The following is a 20,376-nucleotide window of genomic DNA, read 5'->3' as shown; positions in this document are numbered from 1 at the left end:
TGCATTTCTTTGATGATTAGGGGTGTTGAGCACCTTTTCCTATCTCTTGGCCATGTGTTCTTTGTAGAGATGCATACTCATGTACTCAACCCATTTTAATAAGATTATTTTTTGGTGTTGTATGAGTTCTTTATATATTTTGGATATTAACCCCTTATTGCATATATTATTTGTAAATATCTTCTATTCAGTAGGTTGTCTTTTAGTTTTGTTGGTTTCCTCGCTGTGAAAAAGCTTCTTAGTTTGATATAGCCCCAATAGTTTCTTTTGCTTTTGTTTCCCTTGCCTTTGGAGTCAGATCTAAAAAAAACGTCATTAAGATTGATGTCAAGGAGCTTTGCTTCCTATATTTTCTTCTAGGCTAGGAGTCTAATGGTTTCTGGTCTTAAATTCAAATATTTAATCCATTTTGAGTTAATTTTTGTGTATGGTGAAAGAAAGCGGTCCAGCTGTCCAGTTTCCCCAACACCAGTTACTGAAGAGACTATCCCATGTTCTTGCGTTCTTTGTCATAGCTTAGTTGGCCGTATATGCATGGGCTTATTTCTGAGCTTTCCATACTATCCCATTGATCTGTGTGTCTGCTTCTGTACTAATACCATACTGTTTTGATTACTATAGCTTTGTGGTAGAGTTTGAAATCAGGAAAGTTGATACATCCAGCTTTATTTTTCTTTCTCAAGAATGTTTTGTCCATTTGGGGTCTTTTGTGGTTCCATACAAATTTTAGAGTTTTTTGTTCTAGTTTCGTGAAAAATGTCATTGGAAGTTTGATAGGGACGGCACAGAATCTGCAGATTGCTCTGTGTAGTATGGACATTGTAACAGCGTTCTTCCAAACCATGAACGGAGCACCAAATATCTTTCCTTTTATTTGTGTCGTCTTCAGTTTCTTTCATCAGTGTGTTAGTTTTCAGCGTACATGCCTTTCATGTCCTTGGTTAAATTTATTCCTATGTATTTTTTTGATGTAATTGTAAATGGGATTGTTTTCTTGATCTATATTTCTGATACTTCATTATTAGTATATAGAAATACAGCAGGTTCCATACATTAATTTTGTATCCTGCAACTTACTGAATTCATTTATTCTAATAGTTTTCTAATAGGTGTTTTTTTTTTCCTGGAATCTTCAGGGTTTTCTATATTCTAGTATCATGTCCTCTGCAAATAATGAATTTTACTTCTTTTTCTTTTTTTTTAACCAATATGGCTATCTTTGTTTCTTTTTCCTGTCTGATTCCAGTACTATGTTGAATGAAAGTGGCATGAACAGACATCCTTGTCTTTTTCCTGATCTTAGAATAAAGGCTCTGTTTTTCACCACTGCATATAAGGTTACCTGTGGGTTTGTCATATATGGCCTCCATTATGTTGATGTGTGGTGATCCCTCTAAACCCATCTTGAGAGTTTTTATCATGAAAGGATATTGAATTTAGTCAGATGCTTTTACTACACCTGTTGAGACGATCATATGGTTTTTATTTTTCATTTTGTTAATGTGGTGTATTCACATTGGTTAGCAGATATTGAACCATCCTTGCATCCCTAGAATAAATCCTATTCGATCATGGTGAATGACCCTTTTAATGTATTGCTGAATTTGATTTTTTTTTTGATTACTGATTCAATTTTGTTACTAGTAATCAGTTCAGATTTTCTATGTCTTCTTGATTCAGTCTTGGAATATTGTATATTTGTAGGAATTTATCCAGTTCTTCTGGGTTGTCCCAACTCGTTGGCATATAATTTTTTTTTTTGTAGTCCCTTATAACCCTATATATTTCTGTGGTGTCAATTTTAACTTCTCTTTCATTTCTGATATTATTTATTTGGGGTCCCCTCTCTCTGTGATTACTATGACAAAAGGTTTGCCAATTTTATCTTTTCAAAGATCTACCTCTTAGATTCATTGATCTTTTCTAGTTTATTTTTAATCTCTATTTCATTTATTTTTGTTCTGAACTTTATTCTCTTTTTCTATAAATTTGAGCTTTGTTTCTTCTTCTTTTTCTTGTTCTAAGTTTAGATTGAGAGACTTTTCTTGTTTCTTGAGGTTGGCCTGTATCCTTATACATTTCTCACAGCTTTCCCTGCGTCCCAAAGATTTCAAACCATTGTGTTTCCAGGTTCATTTGTCTCCAGGTATATTTGATTTCCTTCTTGATTTCTTCATATACCCATTGGCTGTTTAGTAGCATGTTGTTTAGCCTCTATGTGTCTGTGTTTTTTCCAGTTATTTTTCTTCTGAGTTCTAGTTTCATATTTCTGTGGTTGGAAAAGATGCTTGATATGATTTCACTATTCTTAAATTTATTGAGACTTGTTTTGTGGCTTAACCCATGATCTGTCCTGGAAAATGTCCCATGTACACTTGAATATTTATTCTACCATTTTCAGATAGAATGTTCCATATATATCTGCTCAGTTCATGTGGTCTAATGTATTTAAAGCCACTGTTTCCTTATTGATTTGTTGCCTGGATGTTCTGTCCATTGATGTAAGCAGGGTGTTCGAGTCCCCTACTATTACTGCGCTATTGTTGATTCCTCCCTTTATGTCTGTCAGTATTTGCTCCTATGTTAGGTGCTCCTGTGTTGGATATCTATTTACAATTGTTATGTCCTTTTGTTGGATCAGTCCCTTTATGATTATGTAATTCTTGCCTTTGTCTCTTGTTACAGCCTTTGGTTTAAGCTTGATTTTGTCTGATATAATATCGCTGCAGGTTTTTTTTCTTCCATTTGCGTGGATTATCTTTTTCCATACCCTTACTTTCTGTGTGTCTTTATATCTGAAGTGAGTCTCTTGTAGGCAGCATATAATTGGGTCTTTTCTTTAATTTATTCAGTCATCTGTGTCTTTTGACTGGAACATTTAGTCTGTTTACATTTAAAGTAATTATTGATAGGTATGTACTTATCACTATTTTGTTAATTGTTTTCTGGTTGTTTTTGTAGTTCTCTGTTCTTTTCTTCTTCTTTTGCTCTCCTCCCTTGTGATTGATGACTTCTTTTAGTGTTATGCTTGGATTCCTTTCTCTTTATTTTTTGTGTATTTTGGTATATAAATGTGGTTCCCACGAAGTTTATATAATACCATCCTAAGTATATAGCAGTCTGTATTAAGTTGATGGTTACTTAAGTTCAAACACTACATTCTTAGTCCTCTCCCTCCGTGTTTTATATTTATGATCTATTTTATGTACATTTTTATATTGTGAATCCATTAATTTTTATAGATATAATTGATATTAAATTTTAACCTTCATACTAGGTTTACAAGTGATTTACTCTGTTTACTTTTACCGGTGATTTTTTTTCTTTTCATAATTTTCTTCAAGGTATCTCTTTTCTGCTTAAAGTAGTCCCTTTAACCCTTCTTGTAAGGCTGGTTTGGTGGTGATGAACTCTTAACTTTTGTCTGGAAAATTCTTTGTCTTCTTCAATTCTGAATGATAACCTTGCTGGGTAGAGTATTTTCAGTTAGTCTTCTTCCTTTCAGCACTTTGAATATGTCATACCTTCTTGTCTTTAAAGTGTCTGCTGATAACCAGTTTTTTTCTCTAGCCTCTTTTAAGATTCTATCTTTAATTTCTTACGTTTTAATTATTTTGTGTTTTAGTGTGGACCTCTTGAGTTCATCTTGTTTTGTACTCTGTGCTTCCTGAACCTGGATGTCTATTTCCCTCCCCAGGTTAGGGAAATTTTCAGCTATTATTTCTTCAAATAAGTTTTCCACCCCTTTTTCTCTTCTTCTTTCTCTTCTAATACAAATGTTAGTATACTTGATATTGTCACAGGGATCCCTTAACCTATGCTAATTTTTTAAAAAAGATTTATTTATTTTAGAGAGAGAGTGAGTGGGGGGAAGGGCAGAGGGAGAGAATCTTCAAGCAGACTACCTGCTGAGCACAGAGCCCAATGTGGGGCTCGATCTCGCAGCCCATAAGATCATGACCTGAGCTGAAACCAAGTGTCGGATGCTTAACTGTCTGAGCCACCTAGGCGCCCCTATTTTTAAAATTCTCTTTTGTTTTTGCTGTTCAGCTTCGGTACTTTCCATACCCTGTTTTCCAGATGCTGATCTGTTCTTCTATATCCTCTCGTCTGGTATTGATTCCCTCTAGTGTATTTGTCATTTCTGTTATTCTATTCTTTATTTGATTGGTTCTTTTTAGTATTTTCTGTTTGTCGAATTCTCATTGAGTTAATACACTTTTCTCTCAAGTCTGGTGGGCATCTTTATGACCATTACTTTGAACTCTCTGTCAGACTGCCGTCTCTATTTCGTTTAGTTTTTTTTCTGAAGTTTTGTCTTTTTTTTTTTTTTTTTTTTTTTTTAGCTTGGAGCATATTCTTATGTCTTTTGACTTTTTCTGTTTATTTCTATAAATTAGTACCTCCCCTAGTTTTGAAGGAGTGACTTTGTGTTGAAATATCCTCTGTATGGATGGTGTGTGCCTGGGGTGGTCTGTGCAGGCGGCTTCTTGGAGGGATGGCTGGAGCTGAAGCAAGTACAGGCCAAGGGGTCTTGGGACATTCTGCACTAGGGCTGCCCTGGAAGGGTGGCTGGAGCTAAAGTGGGTGCAGCTGTGGGTTCCTGGGACACTCCACACTGAGGCTGTCTTGGTGCGGTGGCTGGAGCTGAGTGGGCGTGGGCCAGCATGCTACACATAGGGGATGCCCTGGCTGAAGTGAACATAGGCTGGTACGTCCTAGGGCAACTTAAATCAGTTTGCCCTGGTGGGATGGCTGGAGCTAGGGTGGGCATGGGCTAGGGGCGTCCTAGAGTGCTTTGCATTTGTGCTGCCTTGGCTAGATGGCTGGAGCCATAGTGGGTGCTGTCTAGGAGTGTCCTAACATGTCCCGAACTGGAGCAGCCTAAGTGAGACGGCTGGAGGTGGTGCAGGTATGGGTGGGGGGCTGCCTCAGGGGGAGGGATGGAGCTGGTATAGGCTGGCATCCTGGGGCTCATGGAAGCAGCAGCCTGGCTAGAGTGCCTGGACCCTGCTCCTGTCTGCACTATCAAGGTGCAGGCAGAGCTTAAACAGTGGTATTTGCCAGCACCTCTGATCTCAGGGAAAGTTCCAGCAGTTCCCCCCACTGTTTGGTGGACATTCTAGGATTAGTAAATGGGTTTCCTTCACTTAGAGTCTAGTTGCCCTTTAAACCACTGTGCCTCCAGGTGGGCAAGTCTGCATGGCCCTCCTCAGTGCCATCCCTCCCCCTGCAGTTGGTAGTGGTGGGGGCAGGGCTCCCGTCATTACTGTGCCTCTGTCCTTTGTTGAGGAGCAGCTGTCTGGCTGGCCCTCAGTTCTTCAGGAGGAATTGCTCCTCTATATGTTTGGGTAGATTTGTGTGTCCAAGGAAGGAGGTGAGTTTAGGGTTTTCCTGTGCTGCCATCTTGGCCCCCCTCTTACCACTGAACCTTACTGATGACTCCGGGTCAGTGTTATGAGCACTTGCCACAGAAGAGCACATACTCCCACTCTCCCAGAGCCTTTTAGTTGTCTCGCATCTTCCCTTTATGTCAGATTCAACACGCCCCTCTCACTGTGCTTGCTGGGCCAGACTTCAGCCCCTCAGCCAGCCTCCTGCCTAGCTCTTTTTAAGTTTTATTTTTTCCCCTAATCTGCAGTGAGTCAGAAACCAGAAAACTAAGCTTTTGACAATTTCTATGTTAAATAAGTGTCAACCATATTTTGAGAAAAGAGGCAAGGAGATTAAAGTGCAATAGCTTTCCTCTACGAAGGATGTGAAACGATGGTGTACGATAGAGACATTTTGGATGGACGTGCACTCACGAAAGGGGCTACACGTGGCTTCATATGCACCAGCAGCTAGGTTTCCACAGGTGTGTTTGAGAGTTCGAGGAAGAGTCCCCTCCTTCCCTACCCAAGAGGAGAACATGCAATAAGCATTTCTAGTTGGCCCAAGCAGAAACAAGAGATATGAAGGAGGCAGAGAGAGGAAGCCATGATAGGACGCCAAAGAGAAAGCAGGGTAATGGAAGGAGATGAGAGAAGTGGAAGTTAGAGGGAGAATAACTGTAAGGAGTGGAATAAGGAACAAAATGAAATCAGAACCTTACTGCTTCTGAGACTGGCTTTCCTGTCTTGACTGTCATTGCCACGGGCATGGAACTTCCTGCCCCAGAAGTACATTAGCCATTTCACATCACTACAGCGATTCAATTAACCGGCTGGGGAGATCCAGATATCCCAGTGTCAGTTTCCAAAGAGTAAAATTTACCTGTACACAATTCCTTTGGAATGAAGGAACTGCAGACCGAGGATGATTTCAGCAGCATAGAACCTGAGGGAAGGAAAATTAAAGTTGAATACGGATGCACTAATGGGACATAAGAAAATCCCCATTTTACATAGTGAGTATTCTAGCAAGTACTGTCCTCAATACACACAACTTTTGTACGTAATCGTGTTCAGTTCTCACAAAAGGGAGATGCCATCCATTCTCTATGTGCAACCCCAGCCTGGAGAGGATGAAACAAAGCCGGTACCTTAAGTCAGTCTTACCTGCACTAGTGCTTATTCTTATCCTTTAAGCTATAATGTTCAAACTGTCATTTTTTTTTGTTATTAAAACACATACGGACATTGAATGTAATAGTGTAAGTAGGATACTCATTTTCCCTTTTATTTTAAACTCTGCTTAGAGCCCTTAGACCTGCATGCAGGGTCATCCCACACAGACCTGAGTTATTTATGGGCAAGAAATGCAGCCGGAGACGCAGAGGACAGGCTAGTGGAAGATGGGAGTGAGATGCTGTTCTCTGTCTCCAGTGATGACAGACACCTGGGAGGCACCGAGAGCACGGCAGCCGGCCTGCCTGGGATGGCTTTCATCCCTTCCAGACGTAGTAAGGAAGGCCGACTGAGAATTCTTTAGCATGAAAACTGCCTGCTGATTTCTCTGCTGCAGAAATCCCATAAAATTATCTCTGGGCACTTTGCTGATGGTTCCTGGAGGTGATGACCTTCGTGGTATGCTAGCCACTGGCTTTGACAAACACCCATTTCAGCCAGAGTTTCTGTCGGAGCTGGTGGGACCAGTCCATCTTTCAGCCCAGCTCAGCCTAAGCCACTCACAGTTCTCACGAGGGTTGAGTGAAACATTACTGAGCACCAGGCAAAGAAAGCTAGTGTGTACCCATATTTTTAAGTGGGCCTCGTGCCATAGTTTTCTTTTTTTCTGAATGTCACAGGGGTTTTATTATTGAGAAAACAGGGCCCACGCGAGGAAGAGTGGCAGGGGGTTCTGTGGGACTCCGCTGCATTCCCAGCTGGTAAATGCAGCCTGCCTGATCTCCCTTGATGCCAAAGAAGCTGCAGATTTCTTCTCAAGGAATCCATGCCTCTTCTGGTTTCCTAACGCTCCCGTCCCCGCAGCCAGATGCTTTATGCCCTCGCATGGAGCTTCCCGTTAAAGCCTTGGTTAAAAGCTTTCACTAAGCTTCAGCCCCATGACCACCTTTTAAGATCTGTGTTTCATTTCACTACTTCTTTTCAAAGGGCAAATATTTGCTTCTGTGTTTAGATTATTCAGAAGCGTGATGGATTGGGGCAGTTTCGTAAGAAACGGAGTCGTTGATGTCAAAACACAAAGAAATGAAACAAAACGGACTCCGGTTTAAGCTTCACAAACTGGGAACATAGTTACCTTGTTTGATATGTCCCCGAGGGATTGCCCTGACCTGGGATTGCAGCGCGCTGAGTGAGGAAATGGGGGAAAATGCCAAGTGGGAGATACATTCCGTGGGTATTGTAGGCACTCGGTGCCTGACGAGAACAGTGGAAACCCCCAACCCTTGGGAGGGCTCTTACGTTGCTCTGGAAAGATCGAACTTGTGACAGCTTTGGATGTGGTACATTAAGTCCCCTCCATTGAGGTACTCCATCACAAAAAAGAGGTTTTCCTAGGGAAAAAGAAAACAGTTCCAAATTTCAGCTGCTTTTTTTTTTTTTTAAATAAGAACACAAGGACTACTTTTTAAATGGCTTTAGATTATTTCAGGGGAACAAATTCTGTCTTGATCACTTATAAAAAGACTATCACAGTAATTTATCTCATCTATAGCATTTCTGAACACCGAGGAGCTTGGGGCATCTGGGAGGCGTATGTGTAACATTTGCTGGGACACTGCGTGCTAGGATTCAGCAGATGGCGCACAGGCTGAGGAAGGGTCCAACTGGACTTGCCCACCTAACAGTGGGATGGTGTTGGGCACTTAGTGTTGGGCACCTACGGAAATTGATAGAATGTAGGATGGTAAAGAGAATACAATTCAGAGCTCCAATTCCAGGTGCAGGGCTTGGAAGCATGCATTCGACACTTAATGAGTAGTTCTGAACATATTCTCCGGGTATGGCACTGTGGCAGGAGTGAGAGTGGGGGTGTGCATTCCTGCCTCATCCATCAGAGATGATGAAACACGGTCCTGCCTTCAGGAACCTTACAATTAAGTATCGTAAGTACCGTCTTCTTTCTTTCCAGTCCTTACTTCTATCCAGTCTTGTTGTGAACCACAGCTGGTGAGCTAATGCGTTGCTCCTAACAGAAGCCACCATGCATGTTACTAGAGCTGGCCGCCTTGAATGGCAGCCGTCAAAAGAAAGGCTGAGTGGTCCGCAGGTTGTGGTTAGAGTATCAGAAGTGGCTACAATTGCAATGAGCCTGAGTTCCTCCTACGATGTGAGATCATACTTCTTCAATAAGCACATTTATGGCATTTTGAGCATCTCAATTCTGAGAGTCTTCATGAACCACAGAATTAGTCATCCTTAAAGTGTGAAGACATTGAACATGTCTGTGCATGAATTTGCACCTGAAAGCCTCACTTGGGTGATTTTTTAACAGAATTAACCTTTGAGTTTTGATGTGAGACTAACCAAGGCCGTGGGGCGTACGAGGTGTCGGTGTTCTGGTCTGACGGTGACATACACTGCCTCCCATTTCTACTGGGAAACCGAGTATTGTGGCTATTATCTCAATAGTTCAGGTAAAGGTAAGTGTTGCCCTGCTTCTTCTAAAGTTGACCTCTCCTCTAACTTACTGGTTCCATATATCTTTAACTGGAGCCCTTTCTCTTATGGACAGGCCAAAATTCTCTGCTGATAGAAGTCCTAACTTAACGTCGTTATTTCACGCATAACTTGAAATTAACCATCTGTCCAATCTGCACACACCTGCTTTATCAATAGCACATCTTTCCTTTATCTCTTGTTCTTGTAAGTACTGTATAGACAGCTTCTAACTACCTTTTAACATAAAACTATGATGGCCTGTATGCACACAGTGGTGGAATCTCCTAGGTGCTCAGGAGAATGAATGATATAAAAGCTTAAAGTAAGGCCGTTTATAACAGTGCTCAGACAAAAGGATCCTCTTAAGAGTTAGGAAGCTTACAAATTCCTATAAAAGTTGAAAATTTGGAATTTATACGTTGTAAGCTAGGACTAGAGGCAAGAGGCCAACCCTAACTTCTACACAACTGTGGGCATAGCAGTTCCATCTGTGCTGAGGCTTAAATCGGCTCTGCACCTAGCTGTGAAGGACTGGGGGTTGAATCTGTGTGGTCAGAGAGTCTAAGATATCGTAAGGCATAGTCATTGTTTACTCCCTTGGGCATTCCAAGAAGCCCACACTACTGCAGTGATTAATAATTAAATAGTAATGGAGATTTATGGCATCTTGGTTGCCACACTTAATCCTACTAAAAGATTTTATGTCTCTACAATAAATCTTTTAAAACAATCTCTTCTAATTCTCATCTTTATATTAAGCCAGGGGCACTGAAAAAAAGCCAATCAATCATCTTTGGTTATTTATGATAGCATTTTGCTTCAGTTGAAGTGCTTGGTTTGGGTGACTACCAGCTAAAACGTGGGCTGCTTACGGAGGATAAGGGCAGTCCATGCCTGGAGGTCCAGCTTGGGTGGGCAGGATGGGGTAAACCTATTATCCTGCTAGAAGGTGCTGCTTTTTTCTAGGGGGTTCTAGAAACTGTTTGGAAGTCTCGGTTATCTACTCATCCAGGGAACTGTTGGGGCCACTCTGGGCCCCATGAGATGGCACTGTGATGGAATCAGAATAAACATATACACATACACACCATGCTGTCCTAGGGTTTGGGGTTCAAGGATCACATTTGGAAGGATGGATAAATCTTTTAAAAGTTGAATGCCAAGTCCCAGTCATAAAAAGTAAATACAACTATAATAGACTCAGACTTTCATGAATGGCTGAAATGGGAGTGCTCAGAGCTGAAGGTGACCTGCCACTGACCTGGAACCCTGCAAGACCACTCCCAAAAAGAACAGTCTGCCCACTGAAAATACTCCACATTGGCTCAGGTAGAACTCAACCCAGAAGGACAAGACTCAGGGTAATGGTCAAGACCAGGGGCTTTGCCCTTACTGAGAGCTGAGTTCATATCTCCCCTATTTGTGACCTTGGAAAAGTTAACCTCTCCTAAACCTCATCTTCTTTATATCTTTGCAAAATGGAGGAATTATATTCCCGCCCCATAGGGTTGTCATGAATATTACATGAGACGATATATGTAGACAGCTGGTTCAGGTTGGCACTCAGCATGCACTTGATATTTGGTAGCTGTTGTCATAGGAAACGATTTAAAAGCCAGTCAAAAAACCCCAGCAGATCAGAACTAAATAAATGGAGAGAGATCCATGTTCATAAACGGGAATACAAGATCATCAAGACATCAGTTCTTTACAACTTGACCTATAGATTTAGTGAAATCCCTACCAAAATCCCAGTGAGTTATTCTGTGGATATCTACACACATTCTAAAGTTTACACGAGAGGCAAAAGACCCCGAATTGCCAAAAAAAAAATTTCTGAAGGAGAACGAAGTTGAAGGACTGACACTACTCACCTTCAAGACTTAACCATGAAGCTACAGTCATCAAGACAGTGTGGTATTGGCCAAAGAATAGACACATAGATCAATGGAACCAAACAGGACTCCAGAAGTAGACCCACACAAATATAGTCAACTGATCTTTGAAAAAGAGGCAAAAGCAATATAGTGGAGCAAAGACAGTCTCTTCAAGAAATGGTACTGGATATCTGAGCATTCCACCTTTCTTAATTTTCACTACGTCTTATAGGAAGAAGTCACATGATGTCAATAACCAAACAACAGCAGATACTTCTCAGAAAAAGAGCCCGCACAGTCCTATGGCTCTTGAAACAAACAGGAAAGCAAGAGGCTAGGTCTCGACTAATGGTGTCCTATCTGCTCTGGTCATGAGCTGAGAGAACATACAAAGCAGGCTAGTGAGGAGGGACATGGGCTTGTGAACCACACACACCAGTGCGGAACTCTCTTAATGCCGAGTAATACGTTATCTGACACACATGATTCTTTTGGGGAGTGAGAACTGAGGTTGTGAGGGGGTTGGGGGGATGGGGTACTCCAATCTGCCTGGTCTTAGACTTTGTCAGCAGCTCCCGGCACAGCACCCATGAAGTAGAAATTCTTGTCTCTGTGTCATCAGTGACTGTGATCAGTACATCATGCCATCCCTGGGCCTCAGTCTAGGAGTATTGACTAAACTCCCCTTTAGTGGCCTCAGCACCCCCGGATTTTCACCAGACATTTTATTTCTTTTTCCTTTCGGGATAAAGATGACATTAATAAACTACCGAGCACATAAGGTCCATGTTGTGCCTCCCAGATGATAAAATACATATAAAAGGATGTGAGGCTTGCAAAATTCTTATGTCTTTGCCTAGAACAAATGCATATTTGAAGTAAAATTAAAGACTACTCAAATGGGAGGAAGCCATCTGACCACTATGGTAGGGCCTTCTTTGGGGTGTCATGGTGGGCCAGAATGCTGGCCCACAGAGATGAGCCTCCCTTGGAACTCTCCTCAAAGGAGGTAAGCATTCTGGCCCACCATGACACCCCAAAGAAGGCCCTACCATAGTGGTCAGATGGCTTCCTCCCATTTGAGTAGTCTCCTGGTTATGCTCATAGAACATGGCTAGTGGTTGGGGGCAGATACCTCTGTGTCCCAAGGGCCTTGACTATGACTGCTTTAACAGTTAATCCCACCAAGGGCTGAAGATAAGAATGGGTTAGAACAGAATGTGCCTTCGCACTGTTTTGAGCAGATATTGAGTGGCAAGAGGATAACTTTTTGATTGGTCTATTTTGTTTCCAAATCATGCATCTATTCTCTAGAACTCAAGCAGGCCTGCTTAAAGAAGTACATCTCTGACTTTGGAAAAGAATAGAAACACAGGACTAGAGCCTGACAACCTATAGGGTTATTGTCCCCAGTGCAATCAGTGAATTTTTTCACTTTGTACATGTACGTGGCAAAAACAGCATTCTGTCAAGGACTCCTTGGGAAAAAGTGAAATTTACAAAAGAAAGGTTGCCTCGGTTGCCTGCAGGAGGAGACACGCTGAGGTTCTTGAAAGCTCTGTTGGTATCAACTCAAACGGACTGATTTGTAAAATGAATGTTCAATAAGGCTTTGCGGTCTTTGGAGCTCATGAGTTCTCCGAGTGTCCTTCCATCATCCACTGATTTTATTAATGAAAGAAAAAAAAAAACACTGAGTGTATTTCCATCCTGTCCGTTTAGCTGGGATTTGAGAGTACAATGACATTAGAGCCACTGGAAGAACTGGCTAACAAGAAAGTATTTGATATACCAGTCAATAACATTTATCTATCACCGCCAGGTTATAAATATAGCTGTGGCATACATGCTGTTTTGTACGCCAGACCATAAAAACAAGAGAGTGACAGTTACGTATTGCTTTGCTGTGATTTTCTGACAACTGAACACAATAATCGATGTTGATACCCTTAGATAGATGGGTATTCAAAGTTCTGTAGCTCTTTTTCTTTTTTTGGTGCTTTAAAAGTGGTATTTATTATATTCTTATAAGATCACTTAAATAATATATATCAAGTACTTTCAAAAATTCAAAATAGCCTAGCATTTTTGCAAAGAATTCTGTATGTTTATGTACAAAGTACTGGATTTTCCAGTTCCCACAAATCTTTCATTACTTGGCTGATGGAACAGTATAGTTGGTTCTCCTATGTTCTTACAAAAATATGAGACTGCCGTAGGGAGACTCTAATATCTAAATGCCTTTATTCATATTCTTTATGAAATAGCTATATAAAACTCAGCTGTAAACAAAGTGATTTATACTGGTAAAAAGAAGGAAAGGACGTAAACATTATACATAAGAATAAAAACATTTAAGTACTTTGCTAATCCAAGAACTAGAAAAAATCATTTTTCAGATAACATGTACTAATTTCAGTGGTATTCAAGGCCAGAACCTTTAAACCATCTGGTCTAAATTTAAGACTCTGCCTTTGAACCTCTACCTTTGTGCCTCCCATCATGTTTACTTACACCCTCGATGTACTCAGTCTTAACTAGTATTACAAGTGGAAGGGGCCCCCTTTAGAGTGTGAAGGACCTCAGAAGTTTTTGCTTCTACTTATCCCCCCCAAAAGCAAAGGTTTTTAAAGGTGAGAATTACAACCTGTGAGAATGGCCTTTTTGACATCCCCAGCTCTGTGGTCATGCAGAAATGGAGGGGTTTCCTGTCTGGAAGAACACAGAGCTGGAGGCAGGGCTGCCTAAGCTGTGTGCTGGGAAGGAGCACCCCAGGTGAGGGCGGAGCTTTTTGCATCCGGTGGGCACAGGTATGGGGCACACTGGATGGTGGGCTCACCTGTATATACTTACACACTATCGGTTTGGTCACACCAACACTCAACTTCCTAGTTATGTATGTAGTTTAGAAGGCTGGAGCAATTATACATTTGGAGTATTCTATCTATTACTGTCTTCTTTTTTTAAAAAAATTTTTATTATGTTTTGTTAGTCACCATACAGTACATCCTTAATTTTTGATGCAGTGTTCCATGATTCATTGTTTGCGTATAACACCCAGTGCACCATGCAACACGTGCCCTCCTTAATACCCATCACCGGCCTATCCCATTCCCCCACCCCCCTCCCCTCTGAAGCCCTCAGTTTGTTTCCCAGAGTCCATAGTCTCTCATGCTTCATTCCCCCTTCTGTTTACACCCCTTCATTCTTCCCTTCCTTCTCCTGTCGATCTCCCTGCTATTCCTTATGTTCCATAAATGAGTGAAACCATATGATAATTGTCTTTCTCTGCTTGATTTCACTTAGCATAATCTCCTCCAGTCCCGTCCACGTTGCCGCAAATGTTTGATGGCTGAGTAATATTCCATTGTATACATGGACCACATCTTCTTTATCTATTCAACTGTTGAAGGGCATCTCGGCTCCTTCCACGATTTAGCTGTTGTAATGCTGCTATGAACACTGGGGTGCATATGGCCCTTCTCTTCACTACATCTGTATCTTTGGGGTAAATACCCAACAGTTCTATTGCTTTCTTCTATATTGAGCTGTGTATTCAAACATCCTACAACAGGCTTATTTCCTTTTTCATTAAGGACACACCCTCAAACCCAACAGATAATCATATGTGTGCATTTTATATCTAAATAGGGAGTGTGTGGGGGCGGGGGGGGGAGAGAAAAAATTGCTCTCTGCTGATCAGCAAACTCATTCATTAGGGCTGTTTTATATTTCTGCTATACCCTAATTAGTAAAATTCACTGCCTTTAATAGACCTATTAGTACATTTCAGAAGTAATGTGCCTGAATTTCCAGAGGTCTGTACCTTGCAATGGGAACTCCGGAGGTATTTACTGGCTTAATTGTCCCACAGGGTCTTTTTGCATTAACAAATTATTTCCTTTCATATCAAAGTACAAACAGGACTCCATTTCATGAATTTTAAAATTGTTGTCCCTGATCGGATTAGGTCTCTACTGAGAAGCAATATAGCAGCTAGGCCTATGGACTTCACCCCTTGAACTGCCCGAGTTTGAATCCTGGCTCCCCTGTTTAACGGGTGTTTGACCTTTGATGGGTTGCTTATCCCCGTAGGATCACTTCAGTTTCTTTATCTGTAAAATGGGGATAACAGTATCGACTTCGTAGGGTTGCTCGGAAGAGTAAAAGAGCTAAAATTTGTAATGTGCCTACAGCATGGACTGGTACATAGTGAACGCTCCATTAATGTCCCAGCTACTAGTACGTTTACAACGACAGTTAGTGTATGTGTACGATACATGCGAATATGCACGTTGAGACATACACTCACGAGCACGAAAGGACCGCAGGAACAGACTGAGTTTTAACAAAAAACGAAGGTGTTAAGGAATATATGGCTACTTTGCTGAAGACTTTAGTCACTAAATTATTAATACTCGAGTTGGTTAATTAAACTATTTAGTTAACTAAATTATTAGTTACTAAAAAGATATAAAAAAGGAGATAAACAAAAATACCTCCCTCGGAGTGCCTTTAACTTGGAATGAGTCTCTTCTTTTTATAGTACTTTTATGTATTTTCCAATTTTTAATGCATGTTTAGGTGTAATTTTATAAGTAGGGAAAATATTAATGTGACTTAAAAATTTGAGTGATTTTTTCTATCGCTTTATATGGTATATATTCTCAATATTTGTCCAGGGAGCTTGTTAATCTTGTTCAGATTGAAGCTACTGAAGAATGAGTCCCCAAAAGTACAAGGAATGGCTAGGGCCTTGCCCTCTACCCAGAGTATCAATTTCAAAGAGGTCTGGAAAAAGTCTGATTCACTGATAGATCAAAATAAGTATTGCTATTTGTAGTGCTGGCATGGAAATTTAGATTAAGTGTTTGGTGTAAAGCAAGATGCTATCTTTTTTGTAGCTCACCTAAGTTGAAACTGGCAGGCTTAAACGTTCTGATGAAAGTATGGCCAGGCACAGGGTAGTATGTCTTCTCATTACATACTTTTAAAAATCGCTTCTAATCAGAATAATACAAATAGAATAATTCTTTCAAAAAAGACTCAAAACTGAAAAGACCTAAAAATGGAAGCATCATTAAAACACAAATCTATGTTTACAATACGAAAGCAAGTTGATTACGTACAAGATTAAAGTGACAGATGTCATCAAACCAGTTGTGTAATTCCCACAGGGCTGTTTGCAGACTCAGGTGTCATTTAGCGAAGTTAAGGGTCCTAGGGCTGTCAAAACATGTCCTTTTAAAATATTATGTTTTAAATATCGATATTTTGTGAATGAATATTCTAGAATTAGTGAAGGAGGAATTGCAGAAGTTATGTTAATATAATGTGCCTTCTATACTGCCTTAAGAATGAGCACAATCCTTTTTATTAGGAGAATGAAAATAAAGAGCATGGGAAATTATTTTAGTGATGACCACTATTCAATATAGGCAAGTACTGAATAAATAAGCAGACAGTTGCCAAATGTGCACCTGTTACTGGATGAGTGCAGACTTGAGGGCATTAAAGACCTTAGTAATCCCATCAAACCAGTAACAATTTTGAAAATAAATGGAGACCTCTGCAAATAGCATGCAAATGAGGTCAGGAATATAGACTCCATCTCCAGGAAAAGGAGGAAAAGAACAATCTCAGTCCTTTTTCCTAGCTTTCTTTCCTTCAAAGGCTAGGAAGTCAATGTCGTAAATCGTATACAAGAGAAGACTTGCAATGTCGAAGATACGCACCTGGCATAGTCGTTACAAAGTATACCAGGACCTCTTTCAGAGTCTCACACGTCAGGTATCCTTAGTAAGTGCTAACTACTCAAGATTATAGAGTAACAGTACAGAAACTGGAGAGTAGAATTAAACTCTCTAGGATATACCCTGATAGAGCCAGTGGAAGGAGCTGGGAGGTGTACTCTGGAGAACAAAGAAGAGCTCGTCCAAACTAAAATGAAACAATATACCTACAGTATTGAGCTCTGTGCCTGGAGTAGTGTAAGAACTCATCACATATTAACCTTTATCATGTATATTGTCATTATTTTATCACACAGGGAATGAAAACATTAATCTGTATTATAGTCAGTGCAAGGATGGCCCCAGGATTTGTAAGGTCTGGAGCAAGAGTACAAGTGGGTGTCAATACCATATGTATAACAATTTAAGTGTTACAAATCACGTTTACCAACTATTGCATTAAATATATTCTATATGCCTATACATATCTACAGAGAGTGCTAGAGAGCTCCCCCTCTGTTGTTTGGGTCTAAGGTTTAGATCATGAAAGGATAATTCTCTAATAAAATGAGTTGTGGGTTGGATTTGCTGTTAGGCACCTTGAAATCTCAATTTTTCTAATTTTGGATTGATAATATCTAGAAAGAAAAGAGCACTGACATGTGATCAGTTCGGCTGATTCTTGGATCTCCATTTCCTTAGCTGCAAAACGAGGGAACTGCTGCCCCCCAAATCCCAACAACTCCTATGCTTAAAAAACTTCTAAAAATATATCAAGATATAATTAACGTACAATATTATTAGTTTCACGTGTACAATACAGTGATTGAGCATTTGTATACATTGTGAAATGGCCGTCACAGTAAGTGAAATTAGCATCGGTCACTTCACAAAGTTAACACACTATTACAGACCATACTCCTCATGCTGTACAGTATATCCCCATGACTTCATTTTATAGCTAGAAGTTTGTAGTTCTTAATCCCCTTCACCTATTTCAACCCCCACTAATCCCCCTCCCCTCTGGCAACCACCAACCCATTCTCTGTACCCGTGAGTCTGGGTTTTGTTTTGCTTTTTAGAGTCCATATAAAAGTGAAATCATGTGGTATCTGTCTCTGTCTGACTTATTTTACTTAAAACACTCAAGGTCCATAGGTGTTGTTGTAAATGTCAAGATTTTATTCTTTTTTGTAGCCGAGTAGTATTCCATTATACCCCCCCCCACACACACACACAAATACACATCATCTTTATCCATGTAGCCACTGATGGTTATTTCCGTGTCTTGGCTATTATAAATAATGCTGCAATACACATAAGAGTGCATATATCTTTTCAAATTAGTGTTTTCATTTTCTTTGGATCAACAGCCAGAAGGGGAATTACTGGCTCATGTGGCAGTTCTATTTTTAGACTTGTGAGGATCCACCATACCATTTGGTTTACCAGCTGCACCATTTACATCCCCACCAGCAGTGCACAAGGGTTTCCTTTCCCCACATCCTTGCCAACTGTTGTTATTTCTTGACTTTTTGATAACAGCCATTCTGGCACGTGGCAGGTTATATATCACTGTGGTTTTGTTTTGCATTTCCCTGATGAGTAGCGTTGAACATCTTTTCGTGGGTCTGTTGGCCATCTGTATGTCTTAATTAAAGAAATGTCTATTCAGGTCCTCTGCCCGTTTTTAAATCGGTTATGTGTTTTTTTGATATTGAATTGTATCTGTTCTTATATTTTGGATACTAACCCTTTATTGGTTATCATTTGTAAACATCTCCTATCATTAGAACCCCTTCAGCTGGTTGCCTTTTCTTTTTGTTCATGGTTTCCTTTCTGTACAAAAGCTCTTTAGTTTGATGGAGTCTCATTTATTTTTGTGCTTGTTGCCTTGTCTGAGGACGCAAAAGAATGTCACTTAGAGCTTACTGCCTATGTTTTCTTCTAGGAATTTTGTAGTTTCTGAACTTATATAAGTCTTTAATCCATTTTGACTTTATATGGTGTAAGAAAGTGGTCCAGTTTCATTCTTTTGCACGTAGCTGTCCAGTTTTCCCAAAACCATTTAATGAAGAGATTCTTTCCCTCTTTGTATGTTCTAGCCTCCTTTGTCAAAGATCGACTGTAAAAGCATGAGTTTATTCCTGCACTCTCTATTTTTATCCTGTTCTATCGGGTCTATGTGTGTGTGTTTGTGTCAATACCATTCTGTTTCATTACTATGACTTTGTAGTATAGCTTGAATTTAAAGAGCATGATACCACCAGGTTTGCTGTTCTTTCTCCAGAATGTTTTGGTCATTTGAGTTCTTCTGTAATTCCATACAAGTTAATTTTTTTGGTTCTAGTTCTATGAAAAATGCGACTGGTAGTTCAGTAGGGATTGCACCAAATCTGTAGATTGCTTTGGGTAGTATGCACATTTTAAAAGTATTAATTCTTCCAGTCCGTAAGTACTGAGTACCCTTCCATTTATTTGTGTCTTTTTCAATTTCTTTCATCAAGTCTTATATTTTTAATAGTACACGTCTTTCACCTTCCTGGTTCAATTTATTCCTAGATATTTTATTCTTAATTCCATTTACAATGCATCATTGTCTTAGTTTCTCTTTCTGCTACTTCATTATTGGTGTATAGAAATGCGACAGATTTCTGTATAATTTTGTATCTACAACTACTAGATTCTAACAGTTTTCTGGTGGGGTCTTTAGGGCATATCTATCATCTATAGTATCATGTTATCTAAAAATGGTTTTACTTCTTTTCCAATTTGAATGCGTTTTACATCTTTTCCTTGTCTGATGGTTGTGACCAGGATTTCCAATATTAGGTTGCATAAAAGTAGTAAGCGTGGACATTGTTGTCTTTCTCCCAGTCTTAGAGTAAAAACCTTTAATTTTTCGCTGTTGAATATGATGACAGCTGTGAGTTTGTCATACACAGCCTTCATTATGTTATGTTCCCTCCACAACCACTTTGTTGAGTGTTGGCTCTTCTCTCTGGTGTAGATCAAGGGGGCCAAGGTGTCTGATGTGGGACACCAACCGCTTGCTCCTCTGTAAGAAGTAGCTGTCTGGTGAGCTCTCTGTTATACGATGCTGCACCAGGCGTGGGGTTTTTGCAAGACTGGGTCTCTCTCTACCTCTCCTATCAGTCTCAACATGGTCCTCTCATCCTTTGTTGTGCAGAGTACTTCATGTATTCTTCCGGGGAGATGGTCCCCATGCAGCTGTGGATTTGGTCTGTCCATGGGAGGAATTCAAGATCTTCGTAGGATGCCATCTTAGACCCCCCTGCCCCAATGCCTTGTTAATTGGAAGCCACTTTAATAATGCTTTATCTATTGAGTCTGTTATTATAAGAAAAACAAATGAGTAAAGCAGATCAAATTAGTAGCTAGAAGCAGCCAAGATGTTCCCCGATAGGTGAAAGTATAAACAAGCTGGGTCCATCCAGACAATGGAACAGAATTCAGCAATGAAATGAGCTCGTAAAGACAGGAGGGAACTTTAAATGCATGTAACTAAGTGACAGAAGCCAATCTGAAAAGGCTACGTAGTGAATGATTCCAACTATACAACATTTTGGAAGAGGCAAAACTATGAAGACAGTAAGGAGATCGGTGGTTGCCAGGGGTGGAGGGGAGGGAGGATTTTTAGAGCAGCGAAATGATTCTGTATGATACTGTAATAGTGGACACATGTCATACATTTATCAA

General features: G+C 40.2%; 1 protein-coding gene across 10 annotated transcripts in view; it reads right to left on the bottom strand.

Moving 5' to 3' along the window:
* PRKCQ (protein kinase C theta) overlaps positions 1-20,376 on the bottom strand; it is a 169,236-nt gene that overhangs the window by 23,981 nt on the left and 124,879 nt on the right. For all 10 annotated transcript variants that reach the window (XM_026478723.4, XM_048219454.2, XM_057304676.1 and 7 more), the window contains 2 exons: positions 7,848-7,939; positions 6,256-6,318 (listed from right to left, as the gene is read on the bottom strand). In XM_026478723.4, the coding sequence (XP_026334508.1) occupies positions 6,256-6,318; positions 7,848-7,939 (155 nt within the window). The remainder of the gene's footprint in view (positions 1-6,255; positions 6,319-7,847; positions 7,940-20,376) is intronic.

The sequence above is a fragment of the Ursus arctos genome, unplaced genomic scaffold (assembly GCF_023065955.2).
Source record: "Ursus arctos isolate Adak ecotype North America unplaced genomic scaffold, UrsArc2.0 scaffold_30, whole genome shotgun sequence".
Lineage (NCBI taxonomy): Eukaryota > Metazoa > Chordata > Mammalia > Carnivora > Ursidae > Ursus > Ursus arctos.
This window is presented reverse-complemented; position numbering and strand designations above follow the sequence as displayed.